Source organism: Medicago truncatula, chromosome 8 (genome assembly GCF_003473485.1).
Source record: "Medicago truncatula cultivar Jemalong A17 chromosome 8, MtrunA17r5.0-ANR, whole genome shotgun sequence".
NCBI lineage: Eukaryota > Viridiplantae > Streptophyta > Magnoliopsida > Fabales > Fabaceae > Medicago > Medicago truncatula.
The window spans coordinates 40240053-40258260 of NC_053049.1; the positions used below are offsets into that span (position 1 = coordinate 40240053).

At 30.9% G+C, this 18208-nt stretch overlaps 2 protein-coding genes and 1 pseudogene across 2 annotated transcripts; 2 read left to right on the forward strand and 1 right to left on the reverse strand.

Annotated features, from left to right (window-relative positions):
- The first annotated feature begins 187 nt into the window (after nt 1–187).
- Nucleotides 188–4657, forward strand: LOC11406783 (cysteine proteinase 15A-like; annotated as a pseudogene).
- A 3528-nt stretch (nt 4658–8185) lies between these two features.
- Nucleotides 8186–10274, forward strand: LOC11406784 (transcription repressor OFP5). Its single transcript, XM_003629798.3, has one exon. The coding sequence runs from the start codon at nt 9121–9123 to the stop codon at nt 10138–10140; it is 1020 nt and encodes a 339-aa protein (XP_003629846.1). The 5' UTR covers nt 8186–9120; the 3' UTR covers nt 10141–10274.
- A 2695-nt stretch (nt 10275–12969) lies between these two features.
- Nucleotides 12970–15118, reverse strand: LOC11406165 (heat stress transcription factor A-4c). Its single transcript, XM_003629799.4, has 2 exons — nt 14264–15118; nt 12970–14144 (listed from the first exon to the last, which is right to left on the reverse strand). The coding sequence occupies exons 1-2, from the start codon at nt 14474–14476 to the stop codon at nt 13152–13154; spliced, it is 1206 nt and encodes a 401-aa protein (XP_003629847.1). The 5' UTR covers nt 14477–15118; the 3' UTR covers nt 12970–13151.
- Between the last annotated feature and the right edge of the window lie 3090 nt (nt 15119–18208).

The window sequence follows — 18208 nt, forward strand, 5'->3', positions numbered from 1 at the left end:
CAAAAAAAAAATTACTTAGCAAACCATTAAAATTCCGGAAAAAAAAAATCATCATAAACGTATTTGGCTCTAAATTGAATCTAAATGCCAATTTTTGTTAGGGTCTCTTTTTAAATAGGATTTAAATTGCTTTCCCCTTGTGTGCTTATAAATATTGTTGGTTGATATGCAGATTACAAATTGACAAATGACAACAGAGGAAGCCAAGGCAGGAAAAATGAATCATAATCATAAGCCTTTGTTTGAGGCCAATAACAAAGGTATGGTACTGATTTAAAGCATTACAGTCACAAAATCAACTCCTTGTACATAATTTTATGTAGTTAATTTTGTTTTTATTTTATGAAAATTAATTTTGCCATTTTTCATTCATATACAAATAATGTAATTAATCAATCAAAACATGTTTCAGAGAAAGGGGTTGATGGTGCTACAAGAGCTGAATCTGAGGAGGCTATTCATATAAAAGTTGAAGATCCTCAAGTTGCACCAAAGAGTCCTGTTCTTTCTCGTGTGCCATCAAGTCCATTGGAGAATACTGAATTAGCACCATTGTGTTTGTGTCCAAGAGGAAGATGGTAATTAATTAATTTTTTTAATACTTGCTAGTTTGAATAATTTTTATATCTGATTTCAAAAGTTTAACCTTAGACTTACTGTGGCTTTTTTTTAATTGATTTAATTTCAGGTATGCAATTTGCTGTTTCTTTATTCTGGTTTGCCTTGTAGCTGTTATCCTTTTTATCATTGATATCGTTCATCATCATAAATAAAGCTACATGAATTTTCTCAATTAGAGAATGGAAAATGACGTTAGGATGATGGTTAGATGCATGTAAAATGACGTTAAATGTTTTTGGTGTTATCCCTCAAAAAATATGTTTTTGGTGTTAGTTTGTTAGATGCATGTATTTGGTGTCTGGATATTAACATCGCAAAAATTCTATTATATGAGCAATGGAGAGCATTATAGGTACAAATAAATATGCTAAGAAATATGATATGTTAATAACTTTCTAGAATATGCTAGAGTATATTTAGAAATCTTTTATTAATTCTTTTAATTTTTACTATTTTTTATTTCTGTGTTTTCCTCTCAAAAAACAAATTTTTGTATTTTTTTATAAAAATTGAAGGTAGTTTCTTTTTTAGAGGTTTGTTATTTGAACAATCATTTGCATGACAAATTATGAAACGAGGCAAATTCTATAGTACACCCAATATATTTGAGTGTACCAGTACATCCACTCTTTAAATTAATAGTTAAATGTGTTGTTTTTTTTAATAAAAAATATTATTTTTTATCATTTATAATTATAATAACTAAATCTTATTCATCAAAAGTGTCAACGTAATAAAATTAATATTTTTTTAATTTTTATCACCCATAATTGAGAACATTGATTATTTTTTTACGATAATATGTAAAAATATTACTAAAATTCTTATAAACAATGAAATGATGTTTTTTCTTATGAAATGATATTCTATAAAATATAAATGTTGATAAATAGTTATTTATTTCACAAAAAATGATCGTTAATTTATAAAATTATGAAATAAGAGTACCGGTACACTCACTCACAATACCGTAGAAGTTCCCATGAGACAATCATGTATTACAAAGTAAAGTTGACATTGATACGAAAATCAAAGCAATAAAGAGAGAAACGAAAAACATAATATAGGTATGAGAGATAAAATTATAAAAAAAATATTATCATAAAATAGTTCTACAAATATATTTCTTTTGCAATATCATGGAGAAAGAAATGAAGGAACGAATCTAGTACCTGAATGAGAATGCTATCAAAAATCTTCCCTTTTCTTCTTCTTCTTCAAAAAATAAAGTCTACCCTTTTTCTTCTCTCAATCCCACCCCCTTTCTTTCTTAACTCTTTACCGTTTCACATAAAAAAAATATTGATTACTTAAGCAATTTCTGGAGGGTTAAATTAAGACAAATACTACTCAAGATTAAGTCAATGCTGAATTGGGTCATTTAATTGAAATGTCATTCTTCTATCGGTTTAAACATTTGATAGTCCAAGGAAAAGAAATTGTGAAGAAACATTCCCAAAACACGCTACATAGTTTCCTTTTGGCTTAAAATTGCCTGTGCACATTCCTTTTGAATGCTAAATTTTTTTAACATTCAGCATAGACAATAGTATGATTTATTTTATGGGAATAAGAATAAATCTCTGCATATTAGTACATAGTTTCTCCCTAATCATTGGATTTTTAAAATTATGTTCTTAGAATATTTTAGACATTTAAGACTTAAGGTTTGTTGTGTAGTTGTAATACAATTTAAAAGAGTGAGTTCAATATTTAAAAATATATGAGTTATACGATTCTTGTCAGAGTTGTCATTAAAATTTTGAGTGCCTTCTCAAAAGTATGAACTTAATACCCTATTTTTATTATAAGTAATGCATGCATGCATGCACGCGCACATGTGCACATACTTGTTTGTGTGTGAGTGTGGGTGGGTGAGGGTGGGGATTATGCGGCTGCGCACCCTCAAATTCAGAGGGTCGCCACTGATCCTTGTATTTTATTTCTTAGACTAGTGTTATATTGATAAGATACAGATGTGATTATATCTCTACAGTTCTTTAATTTTTTTTTTTTTTTTGTAAGTTTGACGTGGGTAATTTCTGAGATTTTGAGTGTCATGCGTGATGTATGAAGTCGGTGATCTACTTTTTTAAAATTAACAAACACGCACGCGCGCATGCAAGCACATTTATTTTGTGTGTGAGAGACCAACCAAATTATTTTTGTCAACATAAGCCTAAACTTGAATGTAACCCTAATGTAAATGTCTTTTTGGATTTTTCTTCATAATTTGAATTATTCATCATTTGTTGATCCATGCGGATTGAGGTGCAATCTTCAGTTAGATGTATCTCTAATTACTTTACCTAGAAAAAAGCTTAGTGGTACTTTGAGACCTTCACTTGCTATTCTAGTTTCATTACTTGAAATTAGACTTGTAGGAAACAATGTCATTGATTTCCTAGTAATTTTACTGAATTGGAGTCTCTACTTTGTTGGATTTAAGAGATAAAAATTGTGAACTTCCATTGCTAAATTTTCATGATGGTGTCAAGATTATTGAAGGTAACCCTCCTTTTTTTATAATCAAACTCGAAATAGTCCCTCTTATATTACAATGCCTTAACTTATAACGGCAGACTAATTATCATGCTTATAGGACTGAACTTCTTATGAAAAGAAAAGCACTCAAACCCTTTACTTCTTTATATGTTAGGCTCAACAAAGGGAAAAGGACAGAAGATATTTTACTTGAGAGGAGGGAAGGAAAAGGAAAATAAGGATTTAAATCGATGTTTTGTTTGATTGAGAGGGAAAAAAATTAGAAGCTACTTTTAAGAGTAAAAAATTTCAATGCAGATAGGCTCATGCTTTCTTTAATACAAAATTATCATACGTTTTAGTGTAATTAAATGTCACTAAGTGATGTAGAACTATTACTAAGTTTGAGAATGGCTGATAATATGAAACTATAGTAAACAAATGTAAACAATCAAAGCCTTACATGATAATGTTATGACATTTTCACACTTTTACTCTTCAAATCAGTTCTGCTTTCCATCTTAAGCGGCAATGGAGCCTTACATGATAATGTTTACTTTCCATCTTAATTAGGGTTCATGCGGATCTTGCTGGTCGTTCAGTACCATTGGAGCACTCGAAGGTGCAAACTTTTTGGCCACTGGACTGGACACCTTGTTAGCCTAAGTGAGCAGCAGTTACTGGACTGCGATCAGGTGATATTCCTTTTTGTTTAAAAAAAAATTAGGTTTTATTTGTTATTTTTGCAGATTTCCCCTTATTTTGATGTTTTTGGTTTAACTTTATAGTGATGTTATTAAGAGACTCCCCCTTGAAGGAGAAGAAACTGATACCATATTAAGAGAGAAAGAATATGAATGAAAAGTGTTGTTCTCATTACTTGTGAATGAAGATACAATGAGTTTATATAGATATGTGAGAGTACATGATAGCCTAAGATAGAAATGGAACACTATAGTACAACTAAACACTCTAAACTAAATTACTTGAAGCACAAGTTATTTCATCTTTATGTATTAAAACTTTATGTGTCCGTGCAGAGTGATTTTGGATGTCAAGGTGGTTGGATGAGCAATGCTTTCCAATACATAATCCAGGCTAGGGGATTAATGGAAGAAAAGGAATATGCCTTTGCTGGAAGAGAAGGGTCGTGTAAATTTGAAAAAAGTGAGATCATGGCTTCAGTTTCTAACTACAACATGGTTTATGCAGATCAATACCAAATTTCTGCCAGTATAGTGAAGCATGGACCTGTTTCAAGTATCTAATTGCTAGTTGTTGTTCTGCCAGTATATTTGTCTTTGCTCTTCCAAAAAAAAAATATCACTTTACATTACTTACTGATGTTTGTTTGTTTGATGAAGCTGCTATTAATGCAGCTTGGATGCAAACTTACGTATGCGGTGTTTCATGCCCAGACGTATGTGCGAAAGAAGATTTGAGTCATGCAGTTCTGTTAGTTGGATTTGCCAAATTTCAAATTTCAAACTGTAATCAGTCTAGGAATGTTGAATCAAACTCTAAACTGGAAAACTCAAATAGATTTAAATAAGTAGCAATAGTGATTGGAGTTGTAGTTTTTACGGGAGTCATGGTCCTTGAATTTTTTCTGATTTTCTGGGGAAGTTTCGGAGCAATCCGATCAAGTAGCCCAAAAAACCCGGTTTTTAACTAAGAACATGTAACAATGACCCAAAACAGAAGGATGAGAGTTAAGAAGATTAATATTGTCTCTAAAATAACTATCCATGTTACAAACATGTTTACAATTTGTGCTGATACAGTTCGGATTATATAATCCGAACTTCACAACCCCTTCTTAGTGCACCTTCATGTAGTCAAATTTTAAACTGTAATCAGTCTAGCAATGGTGAATCAAATCCTAAACTCGAAAACTCAAATAGATTTAAATAAGTAGCAATAAATCCTAAACTCGAAAACTCAAATAGATTTAAATATGTAGCAATAGTGATTGGAGTTGTAGTTTTTACATTGTAGTTATTTTGGTTATTTATATCTTTGTACCATGTTGTTTGAAGAAGAAAAAAAAAAGAAGTCGTGTTTGATAGTTTAAAAATAATAATTAAAAGAACAATATCATTAACGTTAACGATCATATAATAGTTCAATCACACTTGATTGATTTTTAAAAATATTTTATAATGTCCGTAATTTATAAAATAAAAGTAAATTCTCATCTCGTAAACCATATTTTACTAAAATAAATATTCATGTTTTTGGCTAAAAAAAATCAGGTTTTAATTTAATATTAAATAGCATTTGCCACCATGGTTGACTCGCATTAAAAATATTCAACCTTTTTTCTTTTTCTTTTTTTAGGTCAAGGTTTTTTTATTGTTTTTAATATATTATTAATATTTAATGTAATCATTTAAATGAAGTTAATTTAAATACCAGTTTTATTTTTTATACTTTATTTATTTATAAAATTTATTAATATTCTGCCAAAAAATAATTTATATTAATTTTATGAATATATTATTTATATCTTATCCAATTGATTTTATTGTTTTTAGTTGATACATTGGATTAAATAAAAAAATAAGTGGATGGATTTTGATCCATATATATATATATATATTATATTATGAAAAAGATGGATTCAATTCAATCCAATCCATTTACAAATAGTTTGTAGGTTGGATGGATTGGATAGATTCAAAAAATGGTGGATGAGTGGATTAAATTATTACCACTAATTAATATAATCTATGCAAAATTCTTCATTTATAAAATTATAATAACTCTTTTCGATGTCATTTTACATATTGCCACACGTGAAAATCTGATAGAAAATCATCAACATATTTTTTCTTCATTTTTTTGTCAGGTGAATCATTTATGTTTAAAAATGTCAACAATGTTATCATAAAACATGAATGCATGGAACAATCATCACTCTTCGTGATGCATAGTGATCGCGATTGATGTTTTACGTTAGGCCAACATTTTACTTTATACTCCCTCCGTTTTAAAATACATGTATCATTTTTGCAATGTGTACTATTCACTTGACTTACTTTGATTATACTTTTTCACTAATGTATAAATACAAATATTAGCATATATTGTGGGGTCCAGCCATTGCCACATGTCCAACATACATTTGACAAGATGGAAGGTTGCATGTGATGACAAGTAGCAAGATGCATGGTGTACACATGGTGTAGTGTATGAGTAACACATGTTGTAATGCATGAGAGACACTTGGTGTGGTGCATGCAATGCAAGGGACACTTGGTGTTTGCATGAAAGGAAAATAACAAATGTCTTCATGCATGTAAGGCAACTTTGGCTTGCTTCTCCTATAAATAGGACCATGAGCAAGCATTCACAACACACCACAAGAGAAGAACAACAAAGAGCAAGAGAAAGAGAGCCTTGCTCAAGAGAAAAGTCATCCTCATAGAGAGTTTTCTTGTGAGAGAAATAGTGAGCCAATTTGTGAGAGTGTTCCTTACAAATTGAGAGATATATTATAGTGAGATCCACCTAAGGGTGAAGTTGTTGTATTCCCATTATCATTATAGTGGAAGTTTTAAGAGGCCCAAGGGTCCGTGGTTTTTTCCCTTTCTCATATTGAGAAGGTTTTCCACGCTAAAATTCTCTTTGTGTCATTACGTTTATATTTCACGTTTCCGCTAGTGCCTATTTTGAGTTCACGGAGGAGGGAAATTATGCAGGCATTTCCCAACATATATGATGTTGTTTGATTTGTCTCGACAAATATTTTCAGAATATTAAATTTTTATAATTTTTTACTTTAGATAATTAAAGATATTAAAGGTCAAAATTGTGCACTGACGTGTGTGAAGTGGTTGATCTGCACATATATTTTGCAACGGAAAGAGGAGTACTACAATATTAATCATATGGAAATGGAGGAAAGATTCTCTTTTAGTCCAAGTTAATTAATAAGAAATGCCTTGGTCACGTCAGAGTTTTAGAAGAATGTGATATGATTCATTTGGTTTAAAGGAAAAATATCTTTCATAAAGATTATGGGCCCTAAAACTGGCCGTGAAATAATCAATTTATTGACCTCCTCTCCATATCATAAGTACAAAATTACCACATTCATCATTTCATAACTAACCCAATATTTATGTAACCATCATTTTAGGGTAGGTTACTTTGTATACCTTGCTTAGAAATGAAGGCTTCCTTGTGTCCTTCTTGACATTTTGAACTTCATATTTATTGGACCGGATTTGACTGCAAGTGCCCATGCAGCATAATGTAGAGGAGACAAGTAGAATCTGACGATGTAATAACTATAATGATTACTATCACATGGTCCAAATTATGCTAAATTTGCTTTGCAAATCACATGTTAAATTTGTTTTGCAAATCAAATGAAAGCTTATCAGCAATTGTTTATGTATAATCTGTGGTACTGCACCATAAGGGTTGAGTTTTTTTAGGCAAATTCTTAACTCTACCTAAATAATTTGGTCATAAAAAACTTTTTTTTGTTTACATCGTATTGTATGAAGTTTCCGCCGTCCTATAGCAGAGATTAACTGAATTTTTTACAATATGCAGTATACGAGAATCGAACTCTTGATCATTTGCTTAAAGAGCATAAATCTCTTACCATTTGAACCAATCTATTGTTAGTATTAGTCACACATCTTTGCATAGTAGATATATGTAAAGCGATGAGAATACTCTTAACTTTTTCTAAAATGACTTCTTTTTTTCTTAAACGTGACCCTTATTCTAAACTTTAAAAGTTGAGTTATGTTATTTATTGCGAAGGAAAAGCTTGTGAAATCATCATAAAGCGTGTTTCATAGTTAAAATGGTATTACGACAAAATATATGGAATTAGTGGAAATCATAGATAGCAACGATAATAGGTAAATGAAATACACATCGTATTGTAGTGAATTTTTTTTTCTGCTAAACATAGCATTTTTCTTATAAGTTTAGGATATTTTCCAAAAATACATATACCATAAATTGGGGAATAATTTTTATTATTGATTTGAGATTGACGATCAAGATTAATAAACACATCATGCATTCCCTTGAGGAGAGTATAAATTTCATTTTCTTAAATTATTAAAAACAAGTTTGAAGTTTAAAGAGCGTCGTGTAGGAAAGAAATTGGAAGGTTTTTTATTGGTAGTAGCATTTGGCAAGTTTGAAGGACATACATGGGGTAATGAACACTGTACGAGTCTTTGAAAAAGTTATGGCAACTAGAAAGAAATAAAGGCAATGAAAAAGCAAAAGACGAAACAAGGATTTTGCTGGCCAGAATTATAGGAGAAAAGTCACTCTCATTCCATCACAAAATCCAAATTAAAACAAAACAACGTTAATATTCTTGTGGGAACAAAGTTAATGTTCAAATAAACTGCAGTATTCAGCATCTTATTCATAATCTTCCTATATAGCCTCAGTTAACAAAAACCTTCAACTCAAGGCCAATGCTAATTAAGTTTCTAAATATGATATGTCATGGGATACAGTTTCTAGTCAGAATTGCTACAATAATAGTGCTACAGACAACCTCTTCTATGTTGGTGTCCTCCTCCACATAATTGTGTTTGTTTCAAAATAGTCCTATATAGAATACTATACCTTTCTACTCCTGTTTACCACATTCTTTCTGAGTTTCTAAATATGTTTAAACATTTACTTGAAAATAACATTTTCCATTATAATATCGTCATTGTAACTGTGTTTAGTGGGCCAATGAAAAGAGGTCCACTGATTGGCAGAGATGATTTTTGGAGTAGAAATGAAAAAGCAGATAAAGTGGTCACATCACATAAATTGGGGCGGGTATCTCTTTTGAAAACATACAATACCATACCATATTAATATCATATCATTTTTATAGTATAGCAGCAAAAGAAAACTAGTACTAACAAACAAACCCACGTTCCTATTTAACAACCTAACCGTCTCAGTCCTACTAGAGCTACTACAACTCTTCACTTTTGGTCTCTATTTTGTTCTCTTAAGTCAAGAAATCAAACAATGAAGTGGAGTGGAAGAAAACCTTCTTCAGCTTCTTCTTCAAAACCTTCCTTCATCTCTCATGTATCCTCTTTTTCATGGCTGTTAAAGTTCAAGCAAATGAAAATCAACTCAGACTCAGAAGCAAAATCCGAAAAGCTGATGCAGAACTCCCCGTCTGATGGTTCATCACAATTTCCTTGTGGGAATAGAGGCAGGTTTTATGGAGGTAATGATGATGCATTCTGGAGATTGTCATTTGGTGAAGAGTTTACTAATGACCAAAAGAAGAAAAGTAAAGATATTCTGAAGCCAGTAATGTACAGTTTGGATGCAAGAAGACATGGAAGAAGAAGAGGAAGAGAAGATAGAAAATTGCTTAATGAAACAAAGAGTGCAAAGGAAGTTGAATGCTTAAAGAGGAGATATGAGAGGAAAGCACAAAGAGTTTTACAAGAGCAGCTCTTGAAATTACAGAATGCAGCAGAGGAAGCTGAATTTGAATCACCAAGAACCCAATTATTTTCCTCTTATGTAGATGCAGAAAGTTCTGGTCTTGGATTTAAAAGTGAGGAGTTTAAAGCAAAGGTTAACAAAAGGAGGGAATCAGTTCATGTGAGCAGAGAGCTGCAGAGGAGGAAACCAAAGCAGAGTTCCAAGGTAAGAGTACATTCTCCAAAGATGGCTACTAAGGTTGAAATACGCAAAATAAAGGCGATAGAAGACAAAAAGAAAGCAAAACTAAAGATGAAGAAAGAAGAGGAAATTGTGGAGGAAACAGACGAAGGGTTAGATAGTTTTGCTGTTGTCAAGTGTTCTTTGGATCCACAACAAGATTTTAGAGATTCAATGATTGAGATGATCAAAGAGAAACATATCAGTCAGCCAGAAGAAATGGAAGAGTTATTAGCGTGTTATTTGAGTTTGAATTCCAATGAATTCCATGATATCATTATCAAAGCGTTTCGACAGGTATGGTTATGCATGAGCCAATCAAGTTTGTGTAATAAATCAGACAAACAATGTTGTTACTATGATTAGCACCTTCCTGTTAAAATTGTAAATAGTTGATCTTGTTTCAAGTTATAATCTGTAATTTATATCCTCTTCATAGACTTTGCACATGAACAAGTTCTTTGTGCATGCAAATCCGTATAGTACTCAAAAATTATGGATGGTTATGGTGTTGAAATTAGGATGCTCGTAGTAGTAAGATTTTAGCAATATAATTAATTATTCTTCAGCAGTAGGTTAATAAAAAAAGTCAAAATCACTGGTTAGAAGTGATAGCCATTGAGATTCCAAAAGTAGAATAAATGAATAGTTTAAGACATTGCTGCTGTGCCTGTGCATACATATTACAATGGTCTTGGATAAGGTTGTCTCCACCATTTCCAACCCTCTAAATAGTAAGAGTAAATAAATGTAAACAACCTGCAATTAATAAATATACTATGTATGGCAAATGACATAATCTACAATATGGGACAAGTATACTGAAGGGTACTCCAATAAATAAATTTGATAACTAAATATAGAACCTTTATCCTATTCTTGCAGACGCAAGACCCGTTACCTGATTACATAAACAATATTAAAAATGCCTAAGAGAACTTACGACTGAACAATAAATGGTTTTACCTTGAGTAGCTTATCAAAATGCCTATGAGAGTTTACGGTGGGATCTTCAAATTTCCTATCACCATAGTAGATGTCTTTGATTTGCAATTGAATATCTTAAATGTCAACAAAGAGGATCAGATTGCAGAAGTCACTGTCTAACTACTAAGCAATAGCTTACCGAATTGAACAACTCTTGTGGTTGGCTTGAGTTTTGACTTCACTATTTGTGAGTCAATCAACAATTTAAATATTTCAAAGCTTATTTATTATTATTTAAGTTAACAAACACTTAGATATCAATATATGGGTATGTAGAGGGTAGACTATCAGTCAGTATTTGAATAAGCAGTTTACATCTAATGGATAAAAGGTTCTCAATCCAGCCAAGTCATAGCAGATTTTGGTGACTTCAGAAAAACAATAAAAGCAAAAGGTGAGACTCAAAGTTGAGAAGAAGACTATAAAAAGATCCAAGGCTTGTGGTAAGATTTTAAATTAACCACTATAAAAAGTTTAACGCATGAATCTGTAAAAAGAAACAAAAAAGAGTTCAACTTCAAACCTATCATACTCGTTATGTCAAAGCAAATTCAAAATTCTCAATTCTTCCATTGACTAGATAATATTTCTAGAAATAAATAGCAATTAGCCATGCTTAACTCAATCATGAATTTTTTTTTTTACAGCAATGAAAGGTGATCATCTCACAGTTGTTAGGCCTTCTAAAGGCAATCCAAGTTTAGACCTTCTATTTAACTATAAAGACATAAAACAAAAATGGAGCTGCTGAAACATTCATGAGTGGGAAAGTGCAAAAGGTGACGAGGGGAAAGGTTTAATTTGGAACAAATATAAAATCTCCACTTTGAGGACTTTTATTTTCACGTTCAGCCCTAGATCCTCATGCAAATGGACTACCCATTGATGTGTTACTGTTTATAATGAATAAACAAAAATCCCCATTCTTCTAACTTTTGAGACTCAACTTAGCTGAACAAAAGTTTAAAAAATGAATTTTCCTGCTGAAAGGAATTTGGAAAATGATACACGGACAACAAATGAAGCTCGTTTAAAAGAAATTAGTATGCTGATTAATATCGACAAAACAAGTAATGCCAATACTACTATACTGCTGAATAGAGATTCAGTTCATCCGAGGAATAATTCCCAAAATCAGTTCCAAAAACAGGAATATGAAGTAGCATAATAAATGCCGCATTCGGTTAAGAATCAAAATGTAAGATAATTATCTAAAGATACTGGAGCCAAAGCCTGAGAGCTGATATATTATGCAGAAACACACGAAATATACCAACTGTTTAGAACAATGCACTTCGTCACTAATGAAAATTATTTATACAGCTATTCAAATAATAACCCCAGCTCTTTGTCCTTATTTACATATAAGAATAAAATCTTACCAAGAGCCACCAATCAAAAGCACTAGTAAGGCCTGAACGCGTTATAATTTTCTGTACAAGTATTGAACTGTCAATTACAACCAGAGAAATGGGTAAAAATTCAAAATGAAAGCAACTAAGCAACCTTTTATATACAGATAAAAGGGATTTTTTTTTCTCTTCATAATAGCTGCACTAAATCAAGTAAAAAACAGCCCAGATTTAGCAGATGAAAAAAGAAATAAACAAACTAATATAAGCTCTTTAGCAAATGAAATGACACAAATTAAGAGAGGAGAAAACAACTCAAGTTTAGCACATCTGTTGCCTGGATGACTGTGTCTGTCTATGATATCAAATGCCTCAACAGGTCAACCAAAGCACACAAGACACAAAGAAAGAAGATTCAATTAAGAAGTTTAGAACCCATCACAGAGATTTAAAAATAAAAACAAACAGCACAAAAGCAGGAATTCAATTAGGGTTCACACCTAAACTGGGTGCACAATGAGGATAACAAGAATAAATATAAGAGACTACGGGTATGGTTACTCAATTTGGGTGTATGATGGTGCCATCGCAAATCAATACAACAACAACCAAAACTTTTCCCACTAAGTGTGGTCGGCATATCAATGCTCACAGTAAAATTTTGAACAGTCCTAACTACATGGTATGGTTCACAATTTAAAATCTTGAACCAGATTGCAATTCAGCAAGGTGGGTTTGACATAATAGCTTGAACCAGATCGCAATTCAGTACATGTAGGTTTGAAATAATAGCGCATTAAAAGATAAAAGAGGGACACAATAATAAAAAACGAATTGAAGATGAAATATGTATCTATTGCAGACAAAAACGATATGTATCTATTGCAGACAAAAACCAATGGATGGACACAATCTTTGATAACATTCACCTCAGGCAAAGTATGAAATATGTATCTATTGCAGACAAAAACAATGCATACCAAGTTTTATTACACATGATTGTGGGGCATCACAACCAGAAGAAATAATCAATAGCTACTAAATTTTCTCTACTTGACTAACATGCCCCATCTGTTCAGGATGATTGTTTGATTTCCGCATGTTCCACCAAAATCTACCATGATCACTAGGTTTTCCTTCATTTTTTCTGCTACTATTATCTTTTCTTTCTGATTGCACTTCCTGTGCTTCCGATGCACCAGGATCCTCAGTCAAGAACTGCTCCCAGAATACATCATTAACCCCAGTTGCTGCAGTGGTGATTCTCGCAGGTTGTTCTTTTAGTGCAACAGCCTCAAGAGCAGCAGAAGCTGGTTCAACGTTCATGTCAATTTCAGGTGACTTAGGTCGAACTTCACCGTCTAGTTGCTGAGAAGATATGGACAAACTATCAGCACAGCATGTAGATTCATCTAAATCCATGTTTGAATGAGTGTGAACGAAATTGCCGCCAACTTCATGTGCAAGAGTCTCCCAAAATGCCACGGATGCCTCAAGTTGATCCAATCTCTCGGTGTTTAACGTCAAAGTAGAGTTATCCTCTGCATTTTCCCTGGGCAAAGCTACAGAAGTCTCCATAGCATCTTCAACACTAGCTTCATTATTAAAGCAACCACTTCTCGCCGGCAACCTTCGTTTTCTCTCCATGGCTTCTGCCAGTGGCAAGAGATTTACAGCAATCATAGGTTTCTGCAGTGCTTCAGAAACAGAGGACAACATCTTTTGTTGCTTATGTTCCAATTTTTCCAACTGATCTTTCGAACAATGCATTTGAATCTCATACGTTTCCCAATCATGCTGGTATCTGTTCGTCTCCATGAGGAGTTGTTCTCTATCCTGTTTCAGCTTCTCTATTTCATCAACCATACTCTGCCTTTCAGACTCCGTTAGAGGGGCTTGTGCTTGAAGATTATGCAGAGAATGACTATGAACCGGCTTCCGTCTATGAATATTCTTCATAAGATGTGGTTGCCCCCTTAAAAAATCATCATTGGCAAATTCCCATTGTTCCGGATCAACTTTCCTAAATCCCTGCACATACACATAATATGAATCAGTTCAAGCAACCAAAAACAAGAATCAGTAGATAAAATAAACACAAAACAAGAATTCGCATCAGCAAATACAGCACCAACATCAAATTTGCTTACATATGTATTCAGCTGCCTGATAAAACTGGAGAAGTTATTGTGCTTAAAGAATCTAGGAAGCAAAACCCTTGCGAATTCCGGAGGATTCCACACAACGAAACTTTTGTTCGATGCACTCCACGAAACAATAGGATCCGAGGATCGATCATCCACCATCTCATAAGTCTTTGCCAGAAAAGGAGGCAAAGAACTCGAACTTCCTGCTTCATCCATCACTCAGAAAACCCCCAAACCTCAATCCCCAATTCACAAATCTCACAGTCCCAATCTAAATTCAAAAACCCAAAACCTAATCAATCCCCAAATTTTCAAAATAAAACAAACCCCAAATCACCTTATATATATTCTGGAAAAGAAACCACAGATTAAAAACAAAAACAAAAAAAAACTTTTTTTCAATCCCAAATAAAACCTAGACAAAACCCCCAAAAAAAGCCTGATAATAAATCAATAATCATAAACCACCATAACCTAATCACAAAGAAGAACACTCCATAACCCTCTAATCAAAGTATAACCAAGAAAAATCATAGAAAAGAAGCTTGGACAAATCTTAAAGTAACGTAGGTTTCAATTTCCAAGGAAAACTTGGACATAAAGCAACGATAATTGAAAAATAAGATTAAAACAGAAGAAATTATATGTGTAAAATAAACAACGGCGCTAACGTTGTTGGATCTTAAAAGGAGAAAGAAAAATGAAAAGTTGCAGAGAGAATAAAAATTGGATTTTGAAGTTAAAGTCTAAAGGGTTTTGTGTTTGGAATTATTGTTCGTCGTTGAAACGCGTTGATAATTCTTTCTTTGTTTCTAGACAGCTTTTTCTCTTCTGCATAATATTTTTTCAGAGCAGAAGGTCAACGTATTGTTGATTTTTAGAAAAAATAATTATTAGAATAAAGCATCATTTTTTTTTGTTTTGACCCGAAACAATGCATCAATTTATTAAATAAATTATCAGTCTCTCTAATTTTTTTCTATTTTCAAAATTATATAAATATAATAAACAATCATATAAAAAATAAATATAATAAATGCAAAACTTTTTAAAGTATATAAAATAAATAAAAAGTTGACCAAAATATTCATAATTAATAAATAATTCTCTTTTTTGACTGAATAAATAAATAATTCACCGTTCAAAAGAAATTAGAACAATAAATAATACATTTTGACTAAAAAATGATAAATAATTCTTTTTTGAATAAAAAATGATAAATAATTCTTTTTCTAACAAAGAAAATTAACTAAAGTATTCATAATTAATGAATAATTCTAATTTTTTACAAGAATAAATAAATTATTCTCCCTTCAAAAAAATTATTTTTTTAGAACAATAAATAAGTACTTTTTGACTAGAAACAAAGATTCATTTTATTATATATAGTATCATTTTCTCAGATTTTTCTATTAGATCTTGTTAATGAGTGTCTCCGGAGCACTTTTTAAGCATTCTAAATGAAGAAATTATTCTTAAAAAAAAAAAGTAAAAATTTCAATTTTCAATATAATACACCCATTGATCATTGTCAAAAAAGAGAACTTAAATGATAGATTTTCTAATTGACCAAAATAATCAGAATTAATAAATACTCCTCATCCCTATATATAAGACCCTTTTGCCAAAATCACGGGAATTAAGATAGTGGATATTTGTATTAAAGTTGTTTATAATCACTATTGTTTTTACAATTTTATCCTTTAAGAAAGAAGGTTAATTTATGTTTTCAACATGTTATTTATTGTTGATTGAAGAAAAAGATGTATAATAAATAAGGGCATCTATGTAAAGAAATAATTAATGTAGTTGAAAATAACAAAGGGGTCTTATAAAAAGGGACAAAAAAAATTCTCAAAAGAGTCTTATAATTAGGGACGGAGGGAGTAATTCTCTTTTTTTTTTGACAACAATCAATAGGTGATTCTCCCTAAAAAAAAGTATTTCTTTTTTTAGAACAATAAGTAATACCTTTTTGACCAAAAATGATAAATAATTCTTAAAGTGTGAAAATTGTGCAATGTAATTTATAATATTAAGATTTTAAAGACTTAATTTGACTAACTTTATCAAAAAGGGAACTTCAATGACAGATTTTCACTTTTTTTTTTATATAGATTTTCATATATTTTATGACTAAATAAATTAAGAGGAACATTAGATAATTTATGCAGGGGTTAGGGTTCGAACCTCGAACACCTCACTTTTTCACATTTAAAAACGTAGCTTCAGCCACTTAATTACTAGACAAAAAAATAACAAATTTCTTATATGATTGTACACCGACAAAGTATATTAATTAACCTCTTTCATAAATTTACGTAGTTCAGAGACTAAATTTGATAGAAGATTGTGGTTTATTAAAAATAAAACATAAAAGTTTTTTTTACAAAAAAACAAAACATAAAAGTTAAGGGTCTTGTTAACAAATGTCAGGATTTTAAATTAAAAATTAATTGGTAAGTTTTATGTAGAAAAAATCACTTTTTCAAGTTTCAATGTTAAATGCATCAATCCCAATACAAGAAAAACCTTTAGATTTCTTAACAAATATATTAGGACACCTGTTAACATTTTCTAAAGTTAAACATGATTATAGATATTTTCTTTGACAAAAACTATGTATTGTTAAAGATTAAAGATATTAACGTAGTTGTTTGATGAAATTCTTTACCCTAGTTTTGTTTATTAAGGAGGATTTTTGTTGAGACAAACAAGCACATACTTTTTAATTTTTGTTTTTACAGGTCTCGTGTTTTTTATTTTGTCTGTTTTTGTCCGTTTTCTGAATGAATGTTTTGGTTTGGTGTCCCTTTTGATTTTTTTAATAATATTTTTGAAGAGGTGGTATAGGATGTGAGTTTAGTTTCTTCTTCTTGCCTTTCTTTGCTCTCATGACTAAAAAAAGAGCAATGATCATCCATTCTAACAACTTTAGTGATAATCTTGTTTTTCTCTCTTCTTATTGGTCAAAACAATGAAGAGAGAAAAAGGAAGAGAGAGGATAAGACCATCGTGAGTATGAGAGAGAAAGTTGTCACAAATTGGTTGTACAAATAGTCAAGTATCATTTATCAAAAAAAAAAAAATTAATGTAAATATTTACATCTAGAAAGGGTTTATTAATTTTCTATTTAATAGCAATAATTTTAAAATTTGGTTAATATAGTATTAAGGAATAAAGGGAAATGCTTTAGAAGTTTAAAGTGAAAATTTTATCTTAAAAATTGTGCATTCAAGACATTGAAACAACAAAAAATATTTTTTTCTGCATAAAATTTATCAATTACTTCTATTTATGTATCCTATAGCCCATATCATAATTATACATTATTTTCACTATAATGTGAAAAAATAAAATTTTCTTTGTATGTATGTTTAAATTGATTTATATTTATAGTTTATTTCTTTATTTTTAGTATATATATTTATTTTAAACTCATTTTGTTAAAAGTAATAATAATTGAATGGAACTAAAAAGAACCGAAGAAACAATTGTAAACTAGTCATCTACAATGTTTGAAACCAAAATTGACTAATATAGCGAGATAAGGTGTCATCGATAACTGATTGCTTTAAGTTGTAAGAGACTTTTTTGGTTAGAGTTTCGATTTCCTACTCGTATGTGTATAGAAAAAAAAAAATCATACTTAGAAGTAAGAATTTATCTTGTGTCCCACATATACTTCGACGGAGACTAATCACTAATAAATGACGGTGAAAATTTCATACCAGTAAGGTGGTAAAAAATATATATAAGGTGGTAAAAAATATATATAAGAGAGCTGCCCACGTTTTATTTTGAAATGAAAATATATTTAAATGTTTCCACTATAACCAAACTATTAAGGTAAAACACTCTAATACTCTTTTTTTTTTTTGTGTATATATATTTACATCAATATTATTCATATGAAATCTATTTTTATATATATTATGAGTAAACTT

Coding starts and splice junctions, on each gene's coding strand:
- LOC11406784 (XM_003629798.3), top strand. CDS start 9,121: ATGAAGTGGAGTGGAAGAAAACCTTCTTCAGCTTCTTCTTCAAAACCT.
- LOC11406165 (XM_003629799.4), bottom strand. CDS start 14,476: ATGGATGAAGCAGGAAGTTCGAGTTCTTTGCCTCCTTTTCTGGCAAAG. Junction 14,145..14,263: donor TCAGGCAGCTGAATACATAT/GTAAGCAAATTT, acceptor GTGTATGTGCAG/GGATTTAGGAAAGTTGATCC.